Raw genomic sequence first — 26,152 nt, 5'->3', positions numbered from 1 at the left:
CCACAACAGATGCGCTTTCTACTGAAAGTGGAAAGAAAATGAGAAAACATCGTTCAAACCTTACTGCAACCCTGCACTAAACATGTATTCTCTGTTTTTTCAGTCCTCATGGAAAACATTTAGTGGTGATGAGCCAGTGCTTTAGCCAGATTGAGCTAACTATCACATTCCCAATGGCATGTACAAACAGTTTCATATGACAGGAAATGTGGCATAGGCGAAAAAAGAGAAAACTGAAAACAGGAGCTCCAGGCCTCAGTGTTCTTTTGCATAGTTTCAGTTTGTGGGCTTGTAATACAGTATTCATGCAGGGTAACAGCTTTGCACCATTTTGCTTTGTTTCCATTTCTATAATCCCCGTCAGAATGGCTGTTCCATTACTTTTTTGTGTTGTCTGTGCTCATCAGAATCAGAATCACAATCATCTTTATTTGCCAAGTATGTCCAAAAAACACACAAGGAATTTGTCTCCGGAAGTTGGAGCCGTTCTAGTACGACAACAGACAGTAAATTTACACAACACTTTGGAGATAGAAAGACATTGACAAAAAAAGAAAACAGTCACTGAGCAGTAAAGGGTTGCTAGTTATCTGGTAATGCCGGTAATTTATTTTATTTATTTTTATTGACAATTGTGCAAAAAGATGCAGAGTCCTCTAGCACTTAGAGCAGTTCAAATGACTAATATTGCAATAGTCCGGTGCAATGACCATTGTGCAAAGGGCGCTGAGACTTCAAGGAGTGGATGCAGTTTAAAGTGACGAGTAGTGCGATCATCTGGGACAATGTTGGTTGTGCAAATGTTACAGATACTCCTCAATCAGTGTGCAAATGGAGCAGATGCTACTCTGGCATGAGTGGCCAGTATATACAAATAGTGCAGCATGGCGAGACAACTACAGTGAGGACTCATGACAGGAAACCAAATGGATGTAGCGATACTGTAAGTAAAACCTACTGACGCCATAACTCGTAACCCTTAAGGCTTCTTTATACTTGCTCGAGCGTGTGCTGCAGTTCTCCTCCAAGTCAGGGGTGTCGCTACGGCTGATATTGGCTAGGACACCACAGGGTGGAGTTTCTTCTCCATTTTATGGCCATTTCCGGTAGCCGTTTTTCTTTTCCTTTCCAGAACAAGGAACAAACCAACAACAATGACGACCGTGGAGCAGTCCCTGCTAGAACAAATGGACCTAGATGATCAGATTATACGTTTAATTATACTGCAAAATCGATCAAGAAGGCGGCGGCGTAGCTGGTATGTGGAACCAAGGGGAACGCTGAGTACATCATCACAGCATGTGACTAAAACGGACCAATCGCGACAGATGATCTCTGCGGCATTCTACGCGCAGCAACAACTTTTGCCGTGTGCGCATCAAGTGACGGATGGGGGCCGCGCGGCCCAATGCTTCGGTCATGAGATGCAATGCGGGCGCTGGAGTATAAAGAGGCCTTTACACACACCGCACTTTTGACAGATTGTTCTCGTTGTTTCACTTTTCTTCCTGAAGCCGAAGAGCTTATAAAGGGGAGCTCGAGGAAAGAGTTGGAGTCGACCCAGAATCATGTCATAAGGCAAATTAAGCCATCAAAAATCCTTTTTCACAGCCCAGACATTCACCTCTTGTGTGCTTTGTTTTTGCCTGCATAACCTTAACTCCACTGACTATTTGTTTAGAGTTCAGACACCTGAGTGGAGTAAAGGCCAACCCACCAAGGTATTTAAATATAGTATTGTTTAATAGCTCACAATTACTTTAACTGAGAATACCAAAAATATTATCCTGAGCTTACCCTGTTTTTAAAAAAAAAAAAAAAAAAAAAAGTAACCCCATATGAACAAGCCAAGTTCTTCCACAACAACTGTATTTCCATGCCTTTATGGACCTTGCTTAGTACACTGGGGGCACATTCATGCAAGCAGAGCTGTTCCCACATCCTTCCTTTAAAGGTGGAAGCATAGAAGTGTCGATAATGTCTTAGCTCAAGACTAAGGGCGGGATTTGCCAATGTTTTGCGCATCTAAAAACTGGTGCAAAGTTGCTTGCTTACGCAAACGAATGTGAAAACTGATCAGATAACTGGGCACACCCAGAACTGTGGCTGCCAAATGTGACGAATTACCGCACCGTTCCTTTTCCTTTTTCTCGGAGGGGCATTATGCAAATAGATTAATTTCGCACACGCATTGTGATTGATTAAACCTGAGACAAACTACGATGACGGATTTTTGCGTCTTTAAATACTGAGTATGAAAGGCAGGAGCAAACCAGCAAGCCTGCAGTGGAGCATCTTCTCTCAATACGGAGGAGCAGCGGCTCGACTGAGCCCCTCCTGGATAACTGAGCCTTTCACCCTGTCTCTGAGGGAGAGCCCGGGCACCCTGTGGAGGAGACTCATTTACGTGATCTTGTTTTTTCGTGCACGATCCACCGCTCGTGACCATAGGTGAGGGTGGGAAAGTAGATCAACCGGTAAATAGAGAGCTTTGCCTTCCGGCTCCGGTCCTTATTTACCACGACAGACCAATACACAGTCCACATTACTGCAGATGCTGCAGGAATCTCCATTTTTCCCTCACTCGTGAACAAGACCCAAAGATACTTGAACTCCTCCCCTTTGGACAGGATCTCTTCCTCGACCCGGAGAGGGCACTCCACCCTTTCCTGAATGATGACCATGGTCTCAGATTTGGAGATGCTGATTCTTATCCTAACCGCTTCACCCTCGGCTACAGACTGGCCCAGTGAGAGTTGAAGAACGCGACTTAGATCAATCAAAGAGCATCATCTGCAGAAAGCAGAGACTTATATTACGGTCACCAAACTGCACCCCTCAATGCTTCGGCTGCGCCTTGAAAATCAGTCCATAAAGGGAATGCACAGAATTGGTGACAAAGGGGAGCCTTGACGAAGTCCAACTCTCACTGGAAAGGAATTTGACTTACTCCTGGCAATGCCGACCAAATTTTACACCGGTTGTACAGGGATCAAACAACCTGTATTACGGAGTCCGGTACCCCATACTCCCGGAGCACCAGACAGAGGATTTTCCAAGGATCATGATTGAACGCCTTCTCCAAGTCCACAAAGTCACATGTAGACTGGTTGAGCGAACTCCCATGCACCCTCCAGAACCCATCTGAGGTTGTGGAGCTGGTCCACTCATGTCTCCCGTTACATTATTTTTTTTTTCTATTTATCAACGTTAAAAATAATAGTAGCTTTGATTTATATAGTATTTTGTACTTTTCGAGAGACCGACGGATGCTTTACCATTACATGTTACCTTGATACCGAGACTTATAGCATTATTTTTTAAAGAAGTGGTAAAGACAATACTATTGTCAAACCTCTAGTCCACATCAGTTAACGCTGTCTTTGCTATAGTTTTGATTGCGAGACCCCTAGTGGATTAAATTGCATATTATGTCCATCCATCCATCCATTTTCTGAGCCGCTTCTCCTCACTAGGGTCGCGGGCGTGCTGGAGCCTATCCCAGCTATCATCGGGCAGGAGGCGGGGCCCTGAACTGGTTGCCAGCCAATCGCAGGGCACATACAAACAAACAACCATTTGCACTCACATTCACACCTATGGGAAATTTAGAGTTGTCAATCAACCTACCATGCATGTTTTTGGGATGTGGGAGGAAACCGCAGTGCCCGGAGAAAACCCACGCAGGCATTATGTTTAAGTGTGAAATAATTTTGTCTGTCAAACATTTATTAATTTACCAGGACACCTTAATATAGACCCCTCCTTGAGCCGTCACCTTGTCGTGGTGGAGGGGTTTGTGTGTCCCAGTGATCCGAGGAGCTAAGTTGTCTCGGGCTTTATGCCCCTGGCAGGGTCACCCATGACAAACAGGTCCTAGGTGAGGGACCAGACAAAGCACGGCTCAAAGACCCTAATGATGACGACAAACAATGGACTTCGTTTTCCCTTGCCCGGACGCGGGTCACCGGGGCCCCCCACTGTAGCCAGGCCTGGTGGTGGGGCTCGAAGGCGAGCGCCTGGTGGCCGGCACAGCCCGAAAGGGTAACGTGGGTCCCTCTTCCCATGGGCTCACCACCTGTGGGAGGGGCCATATGGGTCGGGCGCAGTGTGAACTGGGCGGTGGCCGAAGGCGGGGACCTTGGCGATCCGATCCCCGGCTACAGAAGCTGGCTCTAGGGACGTGGAATGTCACCTCTCTGGCAGGGAAGGAGCCCGAGCTGGTGTGTGAGGTTGAGAAGTTCTGACTAGATATAGTCGGACTCGCCTCCACACACAGCTTGGGCTCTGGTACCAGTCCTCTCGAGAGGGGTTGGACTCTCTTCCACTCTGGAGTTGCCCACGGTGAGAGGCGCCGAGCACGTGTGGGTATACTTATTGCCCCCCGGCTCGGCGCCTGTACGTTGGGGTTCACCCCGGTGGACGAGAGGGTAGCCTCCCTCAGCCTTCGGGTGGGGGGACGGGTCCTGACTGTTGTTTGTGCCTATGCACCAAACACCAGTTCAGAGTACCCACCCTTTTTTTTGAGGGAAGTCTGGGCGTCCCTGCTAAAGCTACTGCCCCTGCGACCCGACCTGGATAAGCGGTGGAAAATGGATGGATGGATGGACCTTAATATAGAGTTACTTACTGTAGGTGTAGCTTCCTCTTTTGGAATGTTTTTTTTTTTATGTGCTTACGGTTGACTGACAGTGTGGCTGTTACTGCTTTTGAAGATAATTATCCTCTTTGTTCAGAATTAATTCCAATACGTGTGTCACTCCTCATATCGCTGCACCACAGCTGCTCTGACCCTGAGCACTTCCACGTTTACAGAACCTTTGCAAAACACAACCGTTAATTTGTAATCTACTTGAATAGATGCTGCCTTTGCTATCTGTTTTGTGCTTATAGTCAGCACACCTACGTGTATAAAATCTGTACAAGTAAAGCCATAGCAACAACTTCTGCATGACTGACAGCACTGTTGGTGATTAGGTGGTGAGCACTCAATCATAATCCCCACAAGCATGTAAACAAGGACTGAAGTCGCCTCTGCGTACTTTTACTACCTCCTTGCCTTTTGGCTAAACAACCTTCAAGGGCAGTATTAATAATTTAGGCAAACACTCAGACGTGGTGGAGAGGATGAGGGCGACCTGCAAGAAGCACTCTATGTGAGAGAGGCTATTAAATATGGAAACTATTTGTGGTGACTAATCATGCCCCCCCCCCCCCCAAGAGTTTAACGTCTACTATACAGTGGGATTGGTTCTCCCAGCAAATATGGTTAATTGTTAGATCAAGAAAAAAAAAAGGATTAGGCTAGGGACTGCAGTAAGGATCTATATGGGGTTTCTCTGGTGGCATTTATATGCTATTGTATAGTTCCATCAGGCGCATGGGTTACTATAACCTTGTATTCAACATAGTAGTTGGGTTGGCTGAGACCACCACTGTTATTGTGCATGTGACAAAAATATTTTTTCTTCTGCTCATTTTTACTTGATTCACTCAATCATTGTTTAGCTGATTCAAACTAAATCAAGAACAAAATGTGCCTTTCCTCCAGCCCAAACACCTTATAGCTTCATGAAATATTACAATATTTTGACCAAATGATTGTGGCACTAATGTGAAGCACTTTACTCAGGGTAAAATCAAATAGCATTAAAAATTTTCTGGTTTTATCTGATAATCATTTTCAGTTATTTTCATTTCTGTCATTGTGGCTGATGTTTAAAACATATATCCTGGACCACACACAGTTACATAAATACGTTCATATTGATGCATGCATTGTATTGTGCTGGATGCCATTTGGAAAACACACACGCACGCACACACACACATACAAACACACGTGTACTGGGTCGTTATTTTTCTGTGTTCAGGATCAGCTCAAAGAAATATACCACAAAAGAAGTAGAACTACAAACTTAATGAGGATAAAATGTGAATCTATCAAACCATTGTCTCCAGTTATCTCTGCGAGACTAGCTCTTTTTAATATCAGGTCACTGGGTAATAAATCAATGTTGATTAATGACATCATTACACCCTATGATCTGGACTTTTTGTTATTAAATGAAACGTGGTTAACAGAAAGTAGCTGTAATACCATTTTAATGCATGCCCGGCTTGGTTGCGGTGGGCGTTCGCGCACGTGGTGGCCCTCGTAGGCGCCCAAGGACAATGGAAACAAAAGAAGTGGGAAGGCGTTGGCCGAAGGCCACCCTGGCCTGCGCTCGACCAGCAAGACAAGAGGGGAGAGAAAAAACACAAGACTAGACGAGTGCGAGAAGGTGTGATTTAAGCGTTAAATACCCCAGAGGAAGAGGGATTGCCTACTTGGAGAAGACAACACCCGTCAGCCTGAATCTTGTCTACAAATTTGATCAAATGGGTTTAAAATCATATTCATTTAAAACACTCCCAACTTTGTACTCTCACATATAAAATCATTGTTTAAACTTTGGTTGTGGCATTACATCTGAAGCCACCCAGGAAAAACTCTATTACTATGTCAGAATTTGATACAGTTCACCAAAAAAAAGACGGTTCAGCAGCTGAAACCATCAACGAGCTGTCTTTACTCAATACCATCTGACTTTTTCAAAGCTATTGTGAAGTCTGTGCTCGCTGATTTGCAGCAAATAATCAATTGCTCACTTCAGTCAGGTGAGTTTCCTAAAGCTCTTAAAGTAACTGCCATTAAGCCTCTTCTAAAAAAATAGAACGCTGGACGCTTCCATGTTAACAAGCTATTGACCCATCACAAATATCACTTTCATAGCCAAGATTGTTGAGAAAGTTATTTTTAATCAACTCAGCAATTTCTTGAACTTTAACGGACTTTTTGACACATTTCAATTAGGTTTCCGAACTCATCGCAGTACAGAATCTGCTCTTATTAAAGTGCTAAATGATATAAGGTTGCATACTGACTCTGGAAAGGTCTCAATCCTGGTCTTGTTGGACCTCAGTGGGGCTTTTGATACGGTAGATTATAATACACTGCTGAACAGGTTGGAAACGTGGGTAGGACTAAATGGAACAGTCCTTAAATGGTTCAGGTCCTACCTGGAGGAAAGGAGTTATTTTGTAACCATTGGAAGTGTTCAATCTCATTGAATGGCAATGACTTACAGGACTTTTTTTCACACCCAATTTTTCTCCAATTAAACCTCAACAAAACTGAGAAAATTGTTTTTGGCAATAAAGAAAAGAGGATTGCTGTTAGTAAATACCTGGAGTCAATTTCTTTAACAACCAAAGACCAAGTCCGAAACTTTGGTGTTCTGATAGATTCCGACCTGACTTTCAACAGTCATATCAAATCAATTACTAAAACTGCCTTATACCATCTGTAGAACATATCCAGAGTGAAGTCTTTCATGTGTCAAGCAGACCAGGAGAAGCTCATCCATGCTTTTATCTCAAGTTGACTTGAGTATCGTATTGGTCTTCTTACTGGACTCACCAAAAAGAGCATTAAACAGCTGGAGCTCATTCAGAATGCTGCAGCTCGGCTTCTGGCTAGAACAAAGATGTCAGAGCATATTACTCTAATTCTAAAGTCTTTACACTGGCTTCCAGTCATCTTTAGAATAGATTTTAAAGTTCTGCTACTGGTCTATAAATCACTGAATGGTTTAGGTCCTGAATACATGCAAGAAATGCTAATGGGTTATAAACTGACTGAAGTTCCGTAGCTCCTCAATGAGAGTAGACTTTTAACTCGGTAAAAATAGTTCTGCCTGTGTCAAGCAGAAACCTACGACTGTATCTGTATCTGTATCAGAGCGGACTTGGTGCGTGAGAGTTAACTGTTGCGAAAAATCCGTATTTTAAGGAGGACTCCTGATATAGTGTTGTTTCGTTCGCGAACATTTCGTTCAAAAGAACAAATCTTTTCCGTTAACGTAATGAGCTGAATTAGTTTATGAACTGATTTCGTTCTTTGAGCTCTGCTGCCATTAGCCAGCCCGCTCGGACCGGAAACAGAAACGTTCGAGCCGGTTGGGACTGGAAACGGAAGCGTTCTGTGCAGTCTCGACAAGTCAATTGAGACGTGCAGCTGTTGTGGCGGAGAAGATACGGTCAATTTTCAAAATAAAACACATTGACACGTGAATTGCAATACAACAGAAATTATATAAATTGGTCCTTTTGGTATTTTGGCATCATTGGCCCGGTAACAAATGCCTCACGGCCCCGTACAGGTCCGCGGACCGGTGGTTGGGGACAACTGATGTAAAGCACAATGTGTATGAAATGTGCTATATAAATAAATTTGATTTGATTTGATTTTGCTTAAGTTAGTGCGGTTGTAAGGGTGGGCTGGTGGGATGTGCATGAAACCCTCAGGGGGAAAGGCTAAACTGCACACAAATCATTACTGCTCATCAGCTGCTGCCACTCAGCCACTTATTTGCTTGGCAGCTTGGCTCGTCTCAGCCTTGGATCTGCAGACACACATTTAGGGGAACATCCCTCATTATACTTAACTGTTGAAGGGAGGAACAAAGAAGGGGAATGCACTGCTGCTTTGGGGAGGGAGGGTCAAATGAAGAAAAATGCAAGCAATTCATCATCATTTCAAAGCCTATTCTCCATAAAATGTTTCGCTCATCTATTTGGGAAAGCGCTTCAACAGACAGAAAAGTGTTGCGTCAGCGTTATTCAGGTCTATCTGATATCCCTTAGGTGAATTACAGTATTTATGGCCACTATACCAAGTAAGGTGTATGTAGCATATTAAATACATAATCCTCTCATCTTTTATTGATGCTCCTTTGATGGAGGCTTCAAAGTTAAGATTGACAGGAGAGCTGTGTATTGAGACCATTAAGTACATTTTACTGCCTCATTTGAGCCAGTGGTGAAAATAACCTCCCGATACTTACGGACGATGCTGTTTACAGGAGAATTGGCTATTGGACCATATTGCTCTGCAGAGGTTGTGTTCGCTCTTGAAATACAGTAAACATTTACAGGCTGTTATGCTCAGCAACAGACTGTTTACACACCTTGGCCGACTGATAAGATGGCGCGCCAGCTGCACTCTGATCAAATCTGCCACAGGACATGTTGGTGTCAAGTGCTCATGTGCTCTTCTACCTGTGTTTCCATTGTGAGAGGGACACATGCAGACAGAACAGTGCAAGGGAAAGAGGGGACTCCCCGTGATGTGCTCAATCTCTCCCTTTACAATGACGTGCAACACAAAAACACACATGCGCACGATATCGTTACACAATCAACTCAAGTTACTACCCGTCGGTGTTCAGGAAATAGGGTTTATCCAACTCAATGACCCTGAAGCATTCTAGTAATTGCTGAGATAGGAATGTGTTATGGTTACAGCACTGCCAAATTAATTACAATAGTGGAATAATTGCTACAGAGTGACGACAACTCTTTCATTTGGAAATCTTCAAGCATTAATGCAAGAGGTTTTTGTAATCTGTTTAGACTTGCAAGTTAAACCATTTGCATCGTAAATGTGGAAAAACTGGGCAATTTATATAAGCAAAAAGAGCTTGTATAGGTATGTCTAATTTCACAGAATAAGCACAACTACATGGCTATGCACTCACTTGACACATTGATTACACCTGCTAAATCTAATGAATGCTGTATCACAAAGTCTACTGTTGAAAGATACTGATGCACAATTTTGATTGACAGTGTCAAAAAGGGTACTAATTAAACTACTGTATATTATTTATTATTATTAGTTATTATATGCTATTATTTTGCATCATGATCTTTGTAAAGGTAAATACAGTTTTAGATACCTGTACATCTTTTGGATTGGCTTGGAGCATGTGGCTGAATGTAATTTGTATTACTGAAACAGGCAATATCCATTCATCCATTTTACTGGTTATTCTGTTTCGTGACTGGTGAGCTTGAGCTTTTCCCTGGTCACCATGTTTAGTGAATTTCATCAACACAGACCATATTCCTATAAAGTTGTTTTATTTGACTCTGAAGAAAAATGAATGCACACTCTTTGCTTCCAGTAAGTCTCTCTCAAGTACATACACTGAATTTGAAGACTGAATATTTTGATCAAAGCTTGGATCTATTTCTCGTAGTTAGAGATTCTCCGAGACCACCTTTTTCAAACCAAATAGCAGTACAAGTACTCACATTTCAGTACTTGTTGATACCCAGTAATGATACTTAATAATACGATTTATTATGCATCCATTCATTTTCTATACCGCTTCTAAAAAATGTTAACGAAACAAAAACTTTGATTGAACATGGCATGAATTTCACTCAAATTAACAATGTATTTCATATTATTATGATTATGATTATTGTTATTATTATATGGGCAATATCTTTATGTACCGTACTTTATTACAGCAGTTTTTTTTTTAAGTCCTCCATAAATGAAGTTGACTTATAAATAATCCTCTTCCACTTGCTTGGGAGGTATATGCATGGGTCAAAGTACCCCGGCGTAGTGCCGGAAATACGGTGTATGATTTAAAAAAAATATATTATTATTATTATTTTTTTTTTAACAAGACTCGCCCTATGTATGTGTGCCTGGAAGTATTGTTATATCGTCTTTCTGTACATGTTGCTGTGCCCATTTAATACTAAAAACGAGACTTTACACGATCAGGATTTTTGGGACCGATCAGCGAGTTGAAAAAAACGATAAGCGATCACCGATCCGATCACAAGATGGAGGAATGTGTCTGTTTAAATGACCTGTTCATTTACTGTATATACTTGAGTACTTAATTGCTCCAAAAATTATATTTACAATAAATAATGTATCTTTGTTCATCTATTTATGCCAGTGAGGCATAGTGACAGACAGAACAAATGATAAATGGTATTCTATTAGATGGCAGGAAGTACAGACAGTAATTAATGTATCTACTTTTTGTGACATTTTTGTTTGTTGGTGTTCCGTGAGATTTTTCAATTGTAAAATATGTTCCTTGGCTCCATAAAGGTTGGAAATCACTGCTCTAGTCAGATCGTGTATTCCAATCAGTCATGTCAAACCAACATTACATGACAGAAATAATGGGTGCTAACTTACTGTAATTAAATCACTTTATTTTTAATTAAATGACTTCACCCACACCGAAACTTTAGAGCATGATTTGACAGAACGGCGGCATGTTTACATCCAGCCGTTCGTGGTACCACTAGCTTGCTATGCTACATAACATTTTATTGCCTGCTTGTGAGCCGTATCGTATTAAAAGTACGTGAACATACCCCAAGCAAGCCTTAAGAACACCCTCTCCTGTCTTGACCATCAACACACGTTTTTACCCATTTTGTCCTTATAATACAAAGTCGGTGCCACGGTAACGAGTGTATCCGGTCACATTTGAGTTGATATCCCATCATTGGGATTCACGAAGCCCAATGATCGTAAAAAACTGGACGCGGTGGTATCGGAATACAAGATTTTATTGCAGTAGTCTGACTGTGCAATCGTGAAAGAGAGCAAATTTGTCTTGTAGTCTGATCCGGGCATTACGTGTTGTCTGTTCCACACCGCCAACATTATTTTATTTTTTATTTTTTACTGAACATTATATAATATATATATATATATATATATATAATATATATATATATTATATATATATATATATATATAATATATATATATATATATATATATATAATATATATATATATATATATATATACTAAATATTATATAACTTTATTGGCCGTCAGATATTTCCAATACTACGTCAAAAGACGTGCGACAAGGCTAAAAATAAACTAGTTTTTGGATTCAAATATTCTGTGCACGATGGCGACACGGAGTAAATGTCTTTTGCGGAGCCGATCAATGACGTCTTTGATCGGATCGGCGAATTATGATGCTAATTATCGGCTAAAAATCGGTGTAAAGTCTACCAAAAACTTAGTTTTACGTCTTTTAAAACTTGATCACCTAATGCCAAAGACGTAGCTTTACGTCTTTTAAGTTTTTTTGCGCCATAGGCTTCAGAGGGGGATGACGCCACTCCTCACCATAGGATTAGGCCTGAGAGCAATTTTATTGCTCACAAAAACGGACACTAGATGGCAGCAGTGCATTATACAGCTTAGAATTTTCGTATAACTTACCTATGTTCTACCGCTAATTACAAAAGAACGGAAAAAGGTAGAGACAAACATTTTTTTTATTTATTTGAAAGATGGAAGTTTAATCTTTCTTTTGGTGGGTGCCATGTTTATATAGCCATTGAACACAATATTCCGTATGCCTTGAAAGATCGGTCAAAATCCTCTAAAATGGCTGGGACTGAGGGGGGGGTTCTCTTTTTAAAAATGCTAACCATTAGTCCGTCTCTGGTGTTTCCCATTTTGGGTCAGCTTTAACCTAGTACAGAGTACTGAGGACAGAATACCACAGTATAGTACCGGTATTGGAGCATCCCTTCTTGTATTTTCTCTGAAATGACACAGTCTTTACTGCATTCTCCAGTATCCTTTGTTTGTCTGGTTACACCAGCAGAGACTGGCACAGGCCTCACACTCACTGGTGAAGCGTGAAGAAGAAAAAAAGCTCCATGTGGTGGCACAAAAGTGCAAACAAAGAGGTGAAATGGTTGAACAGATGTGGGGAAGCTTTATAAATAAGCCAGATCTGCTGAATGGAAAAGCAGACCCAGAGGAATGAGGGTGTAATTCAAAGGGGATTGTCACACAGCATTGGCTCACTGATAACCTTTTACAAAGCCATATTTAAGCAATTGAATATATAGAACAGTAAACACTTGAGCTTCACCACCATCTGCATTGATACCTTTGGACGTCTTGTTCGTTTCATGGTTGGCTAAAGACCAGGACAGTTAATGTTGCATCTAATGCTTTGTGTAAATACCACCATAGTTTCCCTCTACGCTAATCATTATTATTTTACAAGCGAAATAGATGATGGCAGATCAAATAGCTCATTAAAAACAACAGTATGCAGTATATTACAGACACTTGCCAGTGTTGGTCAGTGTGCGTTGAAGCTAGGCTTATGTTCTAAATAAAAGTTGTTTTTTTTGGAAAGGAAACTTCAGAGGGAGCTGGGCCTCTCACAGCCTCTTCATTTGTAATCTAGCAAGGCCCCTGGTGCTAACGCTTAACCCCCGTGACCACACTTAACTCCACTGTTATTACTTGGCTGTCTTTAAATGCATTTCTTAACTAAGCCTGTGCTTCGATGTTGAATATGATAGTGCTATGTCTGCAGGTGTTTTAAGTTTACAGTCATATTTTTAGGGGTGGTATCTGATTTCAGGTCAAATAGTCATTAAGTCTCTCCCTCCTAGAATAGTCTTGCAGGCTTTGATCTTTTGTTGGACAGTGTTAAATGATTTGATCTGAAAGGCTGCGATGCGAGCGTGCAGTGACTTGCTCCTCTTTTATCAGCACCTCCTCATCAAGCACTTTGAAGCTGTTAGCGTTCTGCAAAATATCCCCAAAGAGCAACGAAGAAGTCCCAATTATCACAGCAGATAGAGTTCACCACCACACTGCTTTTAGAAAGAGCGAATCAACTTTGCAGAAAATGCTGCCCCAGCATCTGAATTTCTATTTACGTCCATGACATTCCGTGATGGTACAGAAAGGGACAACAGTTTGTTCTGCTTTTCTGTCTTTGCTGTTTACAAAGGACTTACACACACAATGGGGACTATCAGCGTAAAATTCCTTTACATCTCCCAAATTTCATAAAAAGTGGCTTGTGTTTGTGTCCTCAAGAGAAGCAAGCTACAACCCCTATTCCAATGAAGTTGGGACGTTGTGTTAAACATAAATAAAAACAGAATACAATGATTTGCAAATCATGTTCGACCTATATTTAATTAAATACACTACAAAGACAAGCTATTTAATGTTCAAACTGATCAACTTTGTTTTTGGCAAATAATTATTAAGTCAGAATTTTATGGCTGCAACATGTTCCAAAAAAGCTGGGACAGGGTCATGTTTACCACTGTGTTACATCAACTTTTCTTTTAACAACATTCAATAAACGTTTGGGAACTGAGGACACTAATTGTTGAAGTTTTGTAGGTGGAATTCTTTCCCATTCTTGCTTGATGTACAGCTTCAGCTGTTCAACAGTCCGGGGTCTCCGTTGTCGTATTCTACGCTTCATAATGCGCCACACATTTTTAATGGGAGACAGGTCTGGACTGCAGGCAGGCCACTCTTGTACCCGCACTCTTTTACTACGAAGCCAAGCTGTTCTAACACGTCCAGAATGTGGTTTGGCATTGTCTTGGTGAAATAAGCAGGGGCGTCCATGAAAAAGACGTTGCTTGGATGGCAGCATCTGTTTCTCCAAAACCTGTATGTACCTTTCAGCATTAATGGTGCCTTCACAGATGTGTAAGTTACCCATGCCATTGGCACTAACACAGCCCCATACCATCACAGATGCTGGCTTTTGAACTTTGCGTCCATAACAGTCCGGATGGTTCTTTTCCTCTTTGGCCCGGAGGACACGACGTCCACAATTTCCAAAAACAATTTGAAATGTGGACTCGTCGGACCACAGACCACTTTTCCACTTTGCATCAGTCCATCTTCGATGAGCTCGGGCCAAGTGAAACCGGGGGCGTTTCTGGGTGTTGTTGATAATGGCTTTTGCTTTGTCTTGTAAAGTTTCAAGTTGCAAGTTGTACTTACGGATGTAGCGACGAACTGTATTTACTGACATTGGTTTTCTGAAGTGTTCCTGAGCCCATGTGGTGATATCCTTTACACATTGATGTCGGTTTTTGATGCAGTGCCGTCTGAGGGATCAAAGGTCACGGGCATTCAATGTTGGTTTTCGGCCTTGCCGCTTACATGCAGTGATTTCTCCAGATTCTCTGAACCTTTTGATGATATGGACCGTAGATGATGAAATCCCTAAATTCCTTGCAATTGTACATTGAGGAACATTGTCCTTAAACTGTTCGACTATTTTCTCACGCACTTGTTCGCAAAGAGGTGAACCTCTCCCCATCTTTGCTTGTAAATGACTGAGCAATTCAGGGATGCTCCTTTTATACCCAATCATGGCACACAGCTCTTCCCAATTAGCCTGTTCACCTGTGGGATGTTCCAAACGGGTGTTTCATGAGCATTCCTCAACTTTCTTAGTCTTTTTTGCCCCGTCCCAGCTTTTTTGGAACGCGTTGCAGCCATAAAATTCCAAGTTAATGATTATTTTCTAAAAACACTAAAGTTTATCAGTTTGAACATTAAATATCTTGTCTTTGTACTGTATTCAGTTAAATATAGGTTCAACATGATTTGCAAATCATTGTATTTGTATTTAACACAACGTCTCAACTTCATTGGAATTGGGGTTGTACATTCCAGACTAAAGGCAGATTATAGGATTCTTGAACAAAAAAAAAAACATGTTCTTTGAAGGTACAATAAGAGCCTGAATTAGGGTTGAAAATACTTTCTTGGGTAAATAATTCATTAAGTAGGAAGTAGTCGTCGTAATTAGTAATGACAGTATTTGGCCACTGTATACATTGGTGTGAAAAAGTGTTTGCCACCTTCCTGATTTCTTATTTTTTGTCACACTTAAATGTTTCCCATCATCAAACAAATGTAAATACTATCCATCCATCCATCCATTTTCTGAGCCGCTTCTCCTCACTTGGGTCGCGGGCGTGCTGGAGCCTATCCCAGCTGTCATCGGGCAGGAGGCGGGGTACACCCTGAACTTGTTGCCAGCCAATCGCAGGGCACATACAAACAAACAACCATTTGCACTCGCATTCACACCTACGGGCAATTTAGAGTCTCCAATTAATGCATACGAGTCAAAGACAACTACAACACATGCAAAAAAAAAAAGGAACTCAGGAAGGGGGCAAACGCTTTCTCAGACCACTGTAAATGTCCTGTATCTGATGATGTGTGTCTTAACAAGATGAGAGATTTAAATTATTTGAATTGTGGTGTTTGTCAATGGAAATTAACTCTATGCTTGCAGCATTTCCGCATTTAGGTTAAGGTTGCATGACAACTTCCGGTCAACGTGTTAGCCGCATAGCGACAACATGGGAAACGCGTTAAAACTCAAATCTGAGTTGACGCTGAGCATACCGGCACATCCGTGTTGGCTGGAGGTGTTATTTCCTCATCTTTGAAAGGTAAAAACATTTGATGCCATTTCAACCTCAAAGTACTAGCACTGAACAACTGATTATACCTATTGCACAATCCCTGGTTATCGCACATTTAACGATAGAGGTTATTTTCCAGTCAGATGAAATCCCAGTAGCTCATAACACATTGACACCAGAAACTGATATGCCATCTGACCTTTCCACCGGAAAGACTTAATGCGTTGCCGTGCATATGGGCCATTGGTGACGAGCTTATCGGCTGCTAGGAAGAGCCAGCGATTTCGATTATAGCTGCACGTGACCTCAAATGTACAGTACATCACACTCAAAGCTATTCCTTTTCATGACAAGGCCAAACCGGACCAAATCCTGACTTTGGAATCCAATATATTGCTGTGGTTAAATTTAATGGGAATTATGAATTTTATTGATTTTTGTTTTTTTTGTTTTTATGAGTGAACAGGGTTGCAACAACCAGGAGTTAGAGAACACTGTATTTGGTTTTATTTTTTAAAAAAATCCACAGATCCATCTCTTTAAAGCCACACAATTTTCTTTAGTATCATGGTGGTGGTGGGCTGAGGGTAGTGTTGCTGTTGGGGTCAAAGTGAATGTGAGTTACTGTCTCAGATGAGTATCTCATTTGGTGGTGTTCACAGAGAGAAGAGGAACTCAGCTCAATCTTCACAGCATGTTGACTACCTCCTGGACATGCCCCCCTTTTCCCCCACTGCATATAACTTGTACCCAGATGGATGAACTCAATAAAGACTTATCACAAAGCTGTAGGGAAAACATAGCAGATTTTCAATGGATTTTTTTATTCCCCCTTAATTTCCAAAACTATTGAGAAACAAATTCTGGTTCATTAGAATGCTGCTGGACTGCTTTGATGCTAAAGGCAATGTGTCATCTTGTGTGAAGTCGGGGCATGAACTATTTGGTTTTCAGTGGCTGACTAAAGTTCAGTCAATTTAAAGTGCCTCATAATGGAACACTATTTTTCTCAAATCGGCAAAGGAAAGTGTGGTCTGGATCTGTGCTTGTCTGCATTGCTGTCTCAATGGGGCGATCCTTCACTGTGGGCCCATGGGGAGGCTGATCAGAGGGCGAATATTCAAGCCTCAATCAGTGCTGGTTAATTATCACATCTACAGCAGGTGAGAGGTTTCCCCACTGCATAATCCCTCCTGGATCTCAGTCTATAAGTCACACACATAAAGAAAGTCATCTTTCAAGGGGGAAGGGAGTCACCAATGCACTTTCAATCACTTTATTGAACTCGCGGTAACACAAGAACACAACTTATCCTTACGCTTACATAACACTATTCACCCCCACCCACCATCTTAAAGGTCCCGTATTTTACCAAACCTACCTTTTCTAGTATTTGGGATGTAATATTGGCTCTATGGTGCCTCAGTAAAAATGAATTAAGATTGTCCATGCATTCCTGAGTTCCAGACATTTTTCTGCCCAGAGGCCTGAAATCAGGTCATTCGAATTTCTACAGCTTATCTATGTCACGAGGGAAGAGCTCCCCCTACTTTTCCACTTCGTGCCCGCCTGTCGACATAACAAATACATGTGCTCTCACAATTGGGTCTTGAATTAATTTTTTAAAAATCGCTAAATATATTAAATCAGGTTTCAAAACTTGAATAATAAGGGTCAGCGCTCAGACGCTGTGGGCGTGTCGAATCGATGCGCCAAAAGGAATCAAACATACTGAGGGGTGATAGTTTATACGGTGTAAAATCACATTAGGAGGGTCAACTTCAAAATTGAATGGTTATTGTAGACTGTAATCATAAAAAGAAGCACACGTCAACTTACCCTCCTTGTTGGTGACATAACGTCACAGCCGAACACTGCACCTGACGACAGCGGAATGGTAGGAGGCAGCCCAGGTAGTTAGACAGTCGGCACTGCCCCATTTACAAGTATCAAGTGACCCACGAAGCCATGTTGTCTCTTTTTTTACAAAACTATCCGTCGTAAAATGCACACTGCAGTCGGGTGGTAGTGTTGATGTTCAGCTCACCGTTTGCGTGTCTTTAGTCAATCCATCGCTTATTTATTTAATTTTTTAGGGAGCTTAAAAAACATGACCAAGCTGTTCTGTAAATTGACCCACGCAGCAAAGATGAGATTTGCGGGGTGAAGTCATCGTTAGCTCGCGAACTGCACGGTGGAGTGGTAAATGGGTCTTGTTATGGAAGCTAAGCACAGCTAACTCACAACTGAGAAGCATAGCCAAACAAAATGACGTCACTTTGTACTTATATAGTGGGGGAGGGAATGCTCGCTGGAAAGTATACGCCCCAGCCCCGTGTTGTCACACGGCTGTGCTTTTGCTCTGCCAACAAAATCAGGAAAATTCAAATGATGAAAAAGATGCTTAAGCAATATCGCAACAATTCAGCACTATATTGTTAAGTCTAAGTATCTTTGACCATATTTAATGTATTTAGAAACAAGACACTATCTTCTTAGAGCCTCTTTGAAGGCGTACACACATAAATGCGGATACAGTATCAAACACTGTCAAACTGGGAGGGCTGCCAGTGAATGAGTTAAATAAGGGGATCCCGAGGCAGAGAAAATTCCTCGAGCATTTTTTGTATTCGAAGTACTCGAAACATTCTCGTATTCGTTGCAGCCCTAATGCGAGGACTATGGCAACATTCAAAGAAGCCACTTTTGAATGTCTTTTAGGCCACAACCTGCTTCATAACTACAAGAAAATACATGTACAGTGTTGCCCGTTACTCTTTTTAAATTCCAATTATCCACTGGTATTCTGAGTGGAAGTAGTGTGCTTACTAAGATGCCCAGCTTGCTGTTGTTTTCCACCTGAAGTCACAGAGGGGGGATCTGTTGAAGAAAAAACAACTGGTTTTGAATGTGGTCTCCTCTGTCTAAAGAGTGGCTCAATAAGAAGGGTAGTCAATATGGTTGCTCTCAGTAAGGGAGGAGGATTCCTGCTGAGCCACTGATGGAACATAACATGGTCTTTGTGTGAGCAGACCCTCTTCTTTAGCACCATCCTCTTCAGGGTATTTTTCTACAAGAAGGGCTTTTGCCTGTTTCATGGAAAACAAGACAGATGAGTTATGCACCCATGTACTTATGCTCTGCTATTTCCCAACACGGGCTTATGTTTAGTAATACAGCCTTAGCTTGAGGGCGCAATAAAGGATATCATGGCATCACCTTAAGCTGAGCTTCCAAAAACCTTTAATGACACAGAGTAAAGTGGATTTGGGACAGAGGTAACAGCCCATACTTATCAAGCAGACAACCTTATTTTCTAGACTCATGCTCTCTGCTCCCCCGTTCTCACTGGTTGCCTGTCGTGGTGCTTCCCAATTTTCAGAGGCAAGTTCACACTGCTGAACTGCTGTGCAGATTGGACTTTCACTTCATATAATATTGTTTCAACATTCCTTTCCTGTGCATAAACACATGCAGTCTTACAGAACCAATACATTTACGCATAAAGACTTGTCTAGAAACATTGAATTGTTGTAACTGTACATGAAGTTGCTTACAAAAGGGAGGGGCTTAATTGTGAAAATTTTGGGGGATTTTCTGGAATTTAAATAATTTTTTTGTTTAAATTTTTTTGTGCCTTTTAAACCTCTTTATTTTTTCTTACTCATAATCTTGCTATGCTAAAAGCATAACAATTTCTTATGACGACCCTCTCAAAAACTTTGAGACAACACATTCTACATAATTCTCTATGCAGACTTTCTATGAAAGGTCACTGTATCCACTAGATGGCGGCATACATTTATAAAATGTAAACGTTTTCCCCCCCGCCCCCCCTTTTGTCCCCTATACCTTTGGATAATGCGCACTATTGACTTTTGACAATTTTTTGGGGAAAGAAATGAGCATTATACACGAGAATTTACAGATGTGGCCGTTTTCGTTAGTTAAACTAATCACCTTAAACTCGGGCGTTATGGCCAGGAGCACCTAATTCAGTGTTTCCATTCATTTATTGAGCCAAGACCCCCATTTTACATTACACAAATCTCAACGCACAAAAAGTATGAACACTAAAATAATGCTGATTTTTTCTTTCTCGATTTACTCACACATTTACTTACTTTGTGTGAAATCTTGGCCTGTTTAATTGAACAAAGCTCATACTGTATGTTCTCAGGAAGCCATGGTTTGTTTTTTTGTATGACTGGCAACAGGTGGATACAAGGGTTTATTGTGCCTTCTGCTGTCTAGTGGGTTGAGCATAATTGTTCTGCCTGTCACTATACAGTATGGCGCCGGCATGGATAGATGAACAAAGATATCTTCGTAATTAATAGATCGGAATTCTCTGACAAATTAGGTGAAGTTGGATAATTGCCCGCGGCACCCCTGATGATCTCTCACAGCACACTAATGTACCAGAGCATGCTGGTTGGGAATCCAAGTAATCGGCCTTTTAGAAAGAAGGGGTGCGCTTCTGTCCCATCGGTTGCTGAATGAGCATTGCACTGATTGCGCAGCTTAGTGTGAACACTGAATTGTCTGACATGTATTTCCTAATGTGCAAGTGGAAAATTCTAATTCACCTCAGTCATTTTCTCAAGCACCTTTCTGAAGTTGTTTGTGCTTTCAAGCTAAATAAGTGCATTGATGACAAGCACTGATATTGCTCTGTAATGGAGCCCATATTACAAGCTTCTCTCTTGGGGTCTCACAAGGGAGTTGATGCCACAAGGTGGAGGAATTACCTCCAAGAAGTTCAATAGCTCAACCACTGACATTGTTACGTCACTCTCTACTTCTTCTTTCCCCCTCTGTGTTCCTCACCTGATCTTGGAGACATTCCATTTCTTTGAAAGGAAGCAGGGATAGTTTAAACTGTGTTTAACATTCCACCTCTTAATTCACTCCATTCACTGCATTATTAAAATGCCTCCATACTGCCTTAATTCTTTTCTGGCTCTAGTGCATCCCTGCAGAAATGGCAATTGCTCTTATTTGTCTAACCAATATCACTGTGTGACTCTTAGGTGCTGGGTCCTGAATAATGGATGAGTACAAATGCAGAAGAATTGCACTTAGTCTGACTTTGGACTATCCATTTCAGTATGATGTTAACGTTTATACTCGAGGAAAGGAAATTGCAATTGCGTTCCGAAGTCTGTGCTCCTTCACTGCACTCTCTGCCTATAGGCGTGATATTAACTTGCCAGGGAGGCAAGTCTAGGTTATATTTGTCAGGTCCTTCCATTCAATTTCATTGGAGCTTGTGGTTTTATAATGAGAAGTCTCGGCATGTTTTTCTTTGGGAACATAATTTTCAGTGTTTTTGACCAGTCGTGGTGTCCCAAAGTTTCTTTTTTTATTTTAGCAAGCAGTCATTTTCATATGACTTGCACCGCTTATTTATAATATATAATATAAATCCTGATTTTCAACAATGCTAAAAACATTTACACTTTCTACTTTTAAAATGATATTAAGATGTTGTATTTGCACCAGATATTGTGTCATATGATGAGAAAGTGTGACATTGTGTAGAGAATCCCACTCACAATAGTCTCTTTTTCCTTCCTTCCTTCCAGCATCAGCAGCACAGCCTTTCAGCCCATTCTGGTTCACGGTGGAGCCTCAGGACACAGTGGCCATTCGGGGGAACTCTGCGCTACTCAACTGTTCGGTGCACACCGATGCAGCCGCACCAACACGCATAGAGTGGAAGAAAGATGGCACCTTCATGAGCCTGGTTTCGGATGAGAGACGGCGCATACTTCCTGACGGCTCCCTACTCTTCACCCATGTGGTTCACTCGAAGCACAACAAACCTGATGAGGGTACTTACCAGTGTGTGGCTACCATTGAAAACCTAGGATCCATTTCTAGTCGGACAGCGCACCTCTTTGTTGCAGGTAAGGTGGCAACTAATATGAATACCGCACTATGCTTTTCTTTTTCTTTCTTTAAGTTCCTTGCCATTTCATAACATTGTTGCACTAAGACCTGTATAATGCTTGAACCCCTATTTTGAGTCTGTAAAATTGAGATTTCTGTCTCGCTGGATAACCGGCACCTTTTATACTGACTTTAACTTAAGCAAGTTGTGCTTGCTGCTTGTAAGCAGGTTCTTATTTGCAAATAGTAATTATGGAGCTAAACATTTTAATTATTTTGAGGGTTTCTTTCCCCCCTTTCCTCCTGGCAAACCATGTACGTCTTGTTTGCTGCACTTGATGTACCACCTGACTTAGAAGGAAAATTTGAATCACGAAAAAAAACCTGATTTGTTGATTTATTGTTTATTTATTTAATTTATTGTTTTAAATGTTAGATGGCAGAAAGTGCCAGTGCTTTTCGACACTTATATTCCAGCAATTATCTCAAACATTAAGTTTCTTGTTTAAAAAAGAGAAACATAGTGGAACACCATAACAGGATTTTGGGACATAAACGCATCTGAACCACTTAATGATGTCTAGAAATTGAATTCCTACTCTTGACAAAAAGGTAGTTTCTGATTGTGTTATTCCTTTTGAATATAGGTAATTAACAATTCATTCATTCATTCTATCCATTCATCCATCCATCCATTCATTCATTAAGTATTATCTGCAACTCTGCTTCTAATGTGCTCCTTTGTCAATGGGAAAAGGTTCTCTAGTTTGTTTCTTTTGTTGTAATTGATTTCTTGTCCTTGAGATGGGTCACCTGGCCACCCAACAGAAGCCTGAATCCATTGTCTTTTTGGATACTACGTGAACGAAAAAGATTCTGATTTGTCTTTTCTATTTCTCCTACCCAATGTCACCTTTCTCAGTGTAAGAACAGTGAGTGAGATGGGATTATTAGGTATTTCGAGTCAATGTGAAGTATAATGCAAATGGAGACTTGAGATGAGCGCTGCTGTCAAACAGCCTCATAGCAAGTGGGTCAACTAGATTGGACATTAGATACAATCCCCTTCTACTCGAAGAGCGGAGCATCTGTCATCCATTATACGCACACCTACTCTACACATTCATTCAAATTCATCAACGTTTCAGATTGATTCATCCATGTGTACACATTCACACACATACATTTATGGTTTTACCTTACACATTGACACATACATGGCTGCTGATGGACCTGCAGCTGGATGGCAGGTGGCCTGTAAAAAAGGTTAATTACAGTGTCATGAGTGCAGGCCATTAGGCCGCCATCAGACCAAGGACTGATGGTGCAGGCAAAGGGTGGGGTGGACGTGACCTCTCTGATGTAATGACCAAACAAGTCACGGATGGCTCGCATGGATGGCACAGAGCGTATCTGACAAATATCAAGGTAATATCTGGGATTGATTGCCAGAAGACAATGTTGCTCACTTTCTCACATCATCGCCATCTCTGCCACACTTCCAGAGGCTCCTGCTGTCAATGCTCACACATTTACACCGACTAAAGAAATACTTAGGTGCTATGACAAACAAATACATAATTACATCTACCAATTGCACTTCAATGTTAGCCTTTCTGCCTAATCAAAGCTCATTTAATTCAACTGATTTAAGAGAAAATATATATTGCATGTTTCTGGTCAAAGTTTTTTTTCTACACAATTGTGTGAATTTATTTTGTAAGTAGAAAAAACAGACATGTATGATCTTCTATGGATTGTTAGCCTCAGCATTGAATGTTATCATCATACTTAATCAACTTGTGATGTGGACTATTCATACTATTGTATCTGTGCAAAAACTGATACAGCATTGTTATGTGTAATCCCGCATTTAATAATTTAGTTAATGTATTATTTTTGCCCGTGTAGATTTTATAGTAGGACACGGTGACAAGTGGTTAGCATGCCTGCTTCACAGTTTTGAGGTACGGGGTTTAAATCTTTGCTCCGGGAACCTTCCTGTGTGGCGTTTGCATGTTCTCCCTGTGCTTACTTGGCTTTTCTCCTTGTACAGTAAGTTGGACTCTGAATTGTCCCAAGGCCTCTTTAAATATGAGTGTGAATGGTTGTCTATAAGTGCCTTGCAATTAACTAGCGACCAGTCCAAAGTGTACCGTGCCTCTTGCCCTGGGTCAGTTGGGAAATGACAAGTGGTACAGAAAATGGATGGACGGATTGATTTTACAGTGTGATGTCAAAGCAACAGTAATTCTGGATACATACATCCATACATTAAAAGTCACTAACTGGTTATTTAGCATGAGTGCTAAGAATCAAACATGGTGATAATGTACCAGTGATGTCACGACATCATCTCAAAGCTCTTAAACAGCCAGTCAGATCGTTCAGATGTCATCCAGAGCTGACATCTTCAGGGTGGCATGTTTGCATGTTATCTGTGTATTGCAATGATATGCTGTGATCATTTTATAGTCCATAATTGCTCTCTTTGGGATTTTAGTCTTTCAGTATCTTTCTGTATTAAAATGTATATTCTGAGGGAATTGCAATTACAAAATTTTTTTAATGTGCCTGTTTTTAATCATGCCTAATAGCAGCTATGATTAAAAGTTGTAACAAAATTAGCAATTTCTTGCTGGTATCTGGATGCAGATCTTTATTGTAATACCAATGTAACTTAGGAGAATATTGTGATGAAATGTCCCTTGTTTTCTTTGTGCTTTGTCATGTGGCCACTTTAGTATGGTTTAGGTTGTGTGTGGACAGTCAGATATCATGGAGCTGCACACAGACTCTCATAAGGGGAGTGGGGGGAGATGTGTATTCAGTTTGAGTTTTAGTGAGCAAAAGGAGGGGGAAAGGAATTATAGGGCAGAAAGGGAGCGAGCGGTGTGCAGCGGTGATAGCCAGGACACAAAGCGCTACACAACTAATGAGAAATCCCATCGTAACAGTCTGCTGTTCTCCCACACACACGCCCTCCTCCTAAAGTCAGGCTTTGAACTCAGTTGTCCACAATTGCTCAAATTGAGTGACACCTCACAGTACTGCTATTAAAAAGGGAAACCCCCAATTGAGAAAACTAAGATAATTCTGTCCTGTCTCTCTGGTGTGCCTTTGTTAGATTTAAATCCTGACCCCCTAACATGCACTTCCAAATATTTCAACTGTCCTCTCTGGTCTGGGTTGTCTCACGATATTCTTCCTCTGTTGTCACAATTTAAGTGTACAGAGTTAATAAGCTACGGATCGTTCCATGACGCCCACATGAAGCAACACACAGTAAACATAAAACGTCTTCTCATGTTAAACATGATTTGATAGAGCTCGATGCCCTTTGAAAGTATTATGGATGTCACCAGACTCTAATAATACTTTTAAAAATGTCTTGGGCTTATTGTTGTGCCCCCAAGGACACAATTTCTTCAAAATTGGTAAGCTGATGTGAGGAGTACGTCATCATTACGTGGTTACCAATTATTGTTAATGAAGACACATTAGGGAGACAGTTACACAAGGACAAGACGAATAAAACCTCTGCTTTGTTTTAGAAATAGTAAATGTATGTTACCAAAACATGAGTAAATGCATTCAGATAGAACAAAACATAATAGTCTGAATGGTAGCCTTTTTTTTCTCCTCCATGTGGGTGTGTTGCTGTGACCTTACTGCATTTAATACAGGTACATTAAAGGTCAGATAACAAAGATGTTATGGGGTCAGTTTTTATCTAAACATCAAAGTGGAACTAATGGAGAAAACCTAAACACTGTATTTTACTTAATGTATTGGTATGTAAAATCATCATGACATTTTAATGTATCACTGCTTATAATGATGCTACTTTTTATTTGTTTTTAATTTACAGTTTATGCTTTAAACTTTGTGGGAACAGTTTGGGGAAAGGTCCTTACATGTTCCAGCATGTTCACAAACCCCAGCTCTGACCTCAACCCCATCAAACACAGTGTAGAGACAGTACATGACATGAGTACATGAAACTACAGATTCTCTTCCTCTTTCAATTCCTGTATTTGTCTTTGCAGGCAAGGTCAGATTTTCTTTTTCTGGAGGGACAGCATTTTGTGATGGCTTGTTCCTCAACGTATAATTGCAAGAAATTTAGGGATTTC

General features: G+C 41.1%; 1 protein-coding gene across 10 annotated transcripts in view; it reads left to right on the top strand.

Moving 5' to 3' along the window:
* The window catches only part of neo1a (neogenin 1a), a 209,475-nt gene that overhangs the window by 51,447 nt on the left and 131,876 nt on the right, over window positions 1-26,152 (top strand). For all 10 annotated transcript variants that reach the window (XM_061670361.1, XM_061670360.1, XM_061670365.1 and 7 more), the window contains exon 2: window positions 21,710-22,033. In XM_061670361.1, coding sequence (XP_061526345.1) covers window positions 21,710-22,033 — 324 coding nt within the window. The remainder of the gene's footprint in view (window positions 1-21,709; window positions 22,034-26,152) is intronic.

Source organism: Phycodurus eques, chromosome 2 (genome assembly GCF_024500275.1).
Source record: "Phycodurus eques isolate BA_2022a chromosome 2, UOR_Pequ_1.1, whole genome shotgun sequence".
NCBI lineage: Eukaryota > Metazoa > Chordata > Actinopteri > Syngnathiformes > Syngnathidae > Phycodurus > Phycodurus eques.
This window is presented reverse-complemented; position numbering and strand designations above follow the sequence as displayed.